This window comes from Hibiscus syriacus, unplaced genomic scaffold (assembly GCF_006381635.1).
Source record: "Hibiscus syriacus cultivar Baekdansim isolate YM2019G1 unplaced genomic scaffold, ASM638163v2 tig00001644_pilon, whole genome shotgun sequence".
NCBI classification, from domain to species: Eukaryota; Viridiplantae; Streptophyta; class Magnoliopsida; order Malvales; family Malvaceae; genus Hibiscus; species Hibiscus syriacus.
In genome coordinates, this window is record NW_024061878.1 from 6,682,652 (window position 1) to 6,688,589 (window position 5,938).

The 5,938-nt window shown below is 30.0% G+C and overlaps 1 protein-coding gene across 1 annotated transcript; it reads left to right on the top strand.

Annotated features, from left to right (window-relative positions):
• Window positions 1–2,481: 2,481 nt before the first annotated feature.
• LOC120129008 (LOB domain-containing protein 1-like) lies at window positions 2,482–5,369 on the top strand. The gene is made up of 2 exons (XM_039146616.1): window positions 2,482–2,885; window positions 4,844–5,369. Exons 1-2 carry the CDS (start codon window positions 2,616–2,618, stop codon window positions 5,183–5,185), a joined length of 612 nt encoding a protein of 203 aa, XP_039002547.1. The 5' UTR covers window positions 2,482–2,615; the 3' UTR covers window positions 5,186–5,369.
• The last annotated feature ends 569 nt before the right edge of the window (window positions 5,370–5,938 follow it).

A 5,938-nucleotide genomic window follows, 5' to 3' on the forward strand; every position in this document is an offset into this window, starting at 1 on the left:
TAAACTACGCATTATTACCTAATTATTGGATTTAGTATGTTTTAGTACCTAAACTTTCAATTTTTTCAAAATCATATCTAAAGTTTAATTTTTGTTTCATTCTAGTACCCACATTCAAATTTTAACGTTAATTTTTTAAAACAATTGAAAGTTTAGGTGTTAAAACGGATCAAAACGGATAGTTTACGTACTAAACGCGTAAAGTTTTAACGGTGTGGTATTAAAATGAAACAAGAACTCGACATTAGGTATGATTTTTAAAAAAAATTTAAAAGTTTAAGTACTAAAACGGACTAAAACTAATAGTTTAGATACTAAATACATAGTTTATCCCAAAATTTATATAGCATTATGAGTTTGTGTAGGCGGTGGCAACAGCAACCCTAATTATGAATTAAACTCTCAGCTGCCATTGTTTTCAATGTTTTGTGTGCGTGTCCTCCGGGCATCAAGAAGTAGTAATGTGTGGACCACTAGGGTTTCCTTATTCATATTAATTATATATATAATAAAAATTATTTAAAAATCTAAATTAATTCATTAACATGATGAGATTTGACATTACAATTGTAAATCATTTCATAAAGAAAATTCTAAAGAAGAAAAGGAAAAAAAAGGATTTCATTGAAGAGGGTTTTCATGTGGAAAAATGAATGTGAAAGGAATGAGATGATATCTTATTAAAGGTATTTGGATCCATTGTTTTTTTTTTCCCTTCTAATTCTCATGTCATTCCAATAGATCCTTTTAATAAATTATGAAAATGTTGGGCAATATTCATTCCCAATAATATAACTAATTCGACCGATATTCGATCAACCAATTGATCTAATGGAATGAGATATCGTATCTCTCAAGTAATTTTAAGGGTTTGAATTCTAATATTATGTAAGGTACAAACTGGATCGAAAGTCATATGGGGTGAGACACTAGATCTTTTAAGCAAAGTCATGGGTTCATATTCTAATATTATGAATGGTACAAAATGAGTTGAAAAAGTCACTCCATAATAAATTAATCAACCAACAAATTAAAAAAAAATACATGTTTTTATGGTTGTATTTGATTTTATTTTTCTGGTGGCTAATTATTTAATTGTGTTGTTCATCTAAAAACCCTAGTCGCTCTCTCCTTCCCCATCCGCTTTACCACTCGCTTTTTTTTTGAGTTTGCGTCCTTTTATATAGATCAGATATTTTTTTTTATTTGTTTAGATAGCGACGACACTAGTTTTGATGTTGGTTATCGATTGTCGGTTATCTTTTCTCTTTGTTTTTTTTAATTTTTTAATAAGAATAATTTTACCTTTGTGGTACATTTAGCTCCGCCTTTTTGGCACATTTTTCATTTTTTTCTCAATCATTTGGCCGTTCTTTTATTTTTATTTTCTCAGGGTTAGATTTGACGACGTCACGATTGATCAAGATGATGCTTATTTGAAATCTTGTTGATCTTTCCTGTTATGGGCTTTTGGATTGAATTTAGATACACAATTTTGCGTTCATAGATAATTTCTCACGACGGTCGGCTCTGATTTGCGATTTTCGGTTGTCTTTTAATAGCTTAATTTTCTTTTGTGGCTCATTTGCCAATGCAAATCAGATTTATTCACATATAATTTTGTTCGAGTTTTTTTGAATTAGTTTTTTTTAACTTTTTCCATGTACGTTCCTTATATGATCTAAAATGATTGTTGTAAAATCTTATTGTAATTTTGAATATTTTCACCTTTTAATAATACTAGCGGCTTCTATTTTAAAAATTAAATTAAAAAATAATATAACCCACTCAAATTATCCAAAACTCCCAATCTTATCCAAAGGAAGGTTTTCTATTAAAGGAAAAATAAAAGAATTATTATTTTGAATCCATACTATACCATTAGTGGGTTATTGGTTGTGTTTAAAATAATAATTGATATTATTATTATGATATTTTATTTCTTTTAACGAATTCATATTTAATATAATTTAAATACAAATTATTTGTTATTTAATTTATTTATTAGATAAATTCTTGAAAATATATATGTTACCAATAATATAAATGTGATAAAATCATAATATCTTAATTTTTAAAATTACAATGTTACATAATTTTTAACATACTAAATAGTTTTAGTGGTAAAAGAAATATTATTCCTTTTAAAAGATTCGAATTACTATAACTACAAAAAATATATATATATATACTACATTTTTTTATAAATATATATTTAGTACGTTATAATCATCTATACCATTTAAAAATAAGATAAACTCACATTTAGTATCTAAACTATCAGCTTTTAGTCTATTTTACTATCTAAACTTTTAATTTTTTCAAAACCATACCTAATGTTTAGTTTTTCTTTCATTTTAGTACCCCTCAACCACTCCTACTTTTTGCAAAGCAATTTTATTTTCCGTTTATCAATGGGAAAAGCCAAAAGAAAATGTAAAGTCATAAACCTAACGAAACTAATTGAAGAATTTGGCAAATGAGCAAAAGTCTAAGAAAGAGATGTTTGAACAAATGATGTCATGTTTCATACTATATGGTATCACTCTTCTTGTATAAATACAACGCCCTTCCTATGCACAAACTAACAAACAAACCACATCATCATCATCATCATGACCCATCTCTCCTTGTTCCCTAAAAACACCATGTTTAAGATGGAACACAGTGAAGTAGCAGCAACTCTTCCGGCTGCTCAATCTCTTTCGAGTTCGTCGTCTTCTCCTCCGGCGGTCGTTATCAGCCCTTGTGCCGCTTGCAAGATTTTGAGGCGCAGGTGCGCTGACAAATGTGTGTTGGCACCTTATTTTCCTCCGACGGAACCGATCAAGTTCGCCATAGCTCATCGGGTCTTTGGTGCCAGCAACATTATCAAGTTCTTGCAGGTATAGTGTTTTTTGTTCAGTCTTCCTTGCAAACTCACATTGACATTTACTCGTATCTCTTTGTGAACATCGAGTGTGTGAAATGGTAAAACGGTTGCTTTGGGTTCATGGCGTTGACATATGTGGTCATATATATTAGGGTGACCTACGCGTTTAGTACATATACTATCAGTTTTGGTCCCTTTTAGTACCTAAACTTTTAATTTTTTTAAAACATAACGTTAAATTTTGAATGGGATACTAAAACGAAACAAAAATCAAAGTTTTTAACGGTAAAAAAAACAAAAATCAAAGTTTTTAATGGTAGTATACTAAAATGAAATAAAAACTAAACTTTAGGTATGATTTTGAAAAAATTGAAAGTTTAGGTACTAAAATGGATCAAAATTGATAATTTAGGTACTAAATGTGGTACATTTTTAACGGTAAGATTCTAAAATGAAAACTAAATGTTAAATATAGTTTTTAAAAAATTGAAAGTTTAGATATTAAAACAAACTAAAATTAATAGTTTAGACACTAAATATATAGTTTACCCTATATTAACAATGGGTTTTCTCATGTTTTGGGTTCTTACTGCGTTAAACAACATTTTATGATTTTTATCGACATAGTCAAAGACATTGCATGCGGAAAGGACACGCGGATCGCCGTTTCATCGAATCCAACCGGTTCAGTTCGATCCGATCCGATTGGATCAATTTTTTATTTTAAAATTTTAAGTACAACTCCTTAGGGCCGGAGTCGCCTAATAAAATTTACATATTCAATATAATTTTGGTTTAATAGTATTTTAGCTCATGTAAAAATAAATATTTAAATTAAAAAAATATAAAAAATTAAATATTTAATCAAGTAGGGGTAGAACTAAAGAATTATAAGTTTGTGTTCTCAAATTATTGATCTAATTACAATTTAAGTCATTTTAAGTTTAAATATTAGACAAATTAGAAGTTGTCTTTTGAATTTTGAGTTTTTTTTTTTAATTTAGGGTGAATACAATGTAATATCTATACAAATACTTTCAACTATTTGACATTGAATATCTATACCCCTACATACGTGCTTGAACTCGAGACCTCAAGGATAACAACAATCCCTTAGTCACTAAGGTCGTTTGGTTTAAGCTGAATTTCGATTTTAAATATTTAATAAGTATTTATATTTTCTTTAAATAATATAATATTTCAGCCCAGACCAATATTTAATTATGGCTTCGTCCATGCTTAACACGACATAATATTATAATTATCCATCATATATTTAGATGTGATTATAATAATACCTCTTTTATTTTATTTTTTTAATTAGATCTTTATTTTACCAAATAAAAATTATTTGATACAATGCTAAAAAGCACCCTGAACGTTTGATTAAATAATTATTTTGGTCCTTATTCTTTTGTTGAAACATTTTGGCCCTCCAACACTTCAGTTTAGAATAAGAAGGGCTCTATTTTGAAGTGTTGATCTTTGTTGACAAGTAATTTCCATCAATAGAGGAACCTTTTTGTCCCAAAATAATTTTTAAGGGCCAAAATATTTATAAAAAATAACAGAAGCGCGATTATTTAGTTAAACATTAAAGGTAGTTTTGCCATTATGTCAAATGATATATATATATATATTCAGGAAGGTGCGAGTACTAGTTTTGACCTAAAAAATTAGATTGTGTTTCGGATAAGATAGATTTTTTTTAAAAATTCACATCAAATCAAATACAAATGAGAAAATTTAATTTTTTAATGGAATTTGGATGAGCTAAAACCTCCATCACGGCCATCCCTAAAAGTTCCCTACTTCCTGCATTAAAAAGTTAACGCTACCGAAATATGTCAACAAACGTACACATCCAATACCCTGTGTTCCCCATAAGCAAATGAGGGAATTGACTGTCCCCATTACTCGTAGATGATCGCATATGCTAAAAACAAGGGCTTTGCCTTTCAAAATTCTCAGGAACTTCCAGAGTCTCAAAGGTCAGATGCAGTAAGCAGCATGGTGTACGAGGCTAGTGCGAGAATCCGGGACCCGGTTTACGGTTGCGCCGGAGCGATTTGTCATCTGCAAAAGCAAGTTAACGATCTTCAAGCACAAGTTGCCAAAGCTCAAGCCGAAGTGGTCAACATGCAGTTGCAGAAAGCCAACCTTGTGGCCTTACTTTGCATGGAGGCGGAGCAACCCCCGCCATCGCCTCATCCGACTTCCCTCGAATCCGTCGACGAGTTCATCCGCAGCCCAAGTTTCTTGGAAGGCAACAACTTAGAGTCATTATGGGAGCCCGAGGCTCTATGGACATGAAGATTGATGAAGCTCTATTAGCATGTTCTCAAATTATACAAGGTCCCATGAAACTTAAACTCCCCCAACTCTAAACCAATGGCTCCAAAGGAGGAGAAGTTGAAGGAGATTCTATTAGATAATAAATTTGAACTTAGTATTAGATGAAAGTATAGGATCTAATCACTTTGTTAAAGCTATGGCAAAGTAGATTCTCCTGTTTTTGAGTCAAATTCCATTCGGGTTTTTAAATCAATTTTTATCTCAAAAAAGGGTAAAATACATATTCAGTACCATAATTATCACTTTTGTTCCATTTTGGTCACTCGACTATTTTTTGTTTCAAAATTACACCTAACGTTACATTTTAATTTCATTTTGGTCATCCACCGTTAAAGAATTAACAGTGATGCTGACGTGTTACCATGAGATATTGCTATGTCATCATTGGAATTTTTAAATTTTTCACGTCGTCAGTTCTGTTAATTTTTTTAACAATGGGTGACCAAAATGAAATCAAAACATAACATTAGGTATGGTTTTGAAAAATATAATAGTTAGATGACCAAAGTAGAATAAAAATGATAACTAGAGTACTAAACATGCAATTTACCCTTGAAACAAATAAGACATGCTCTTAAATCAACTTCTTGTCCGTTTCTTTTCCATTACCTCTATTATTATGTCTTGTACTTTCGACTATATAATATTTTATTTTTTGTTTTCAGATCACTTAGTTTTTAATAATTTATATTATTATTTAACAAATTAATT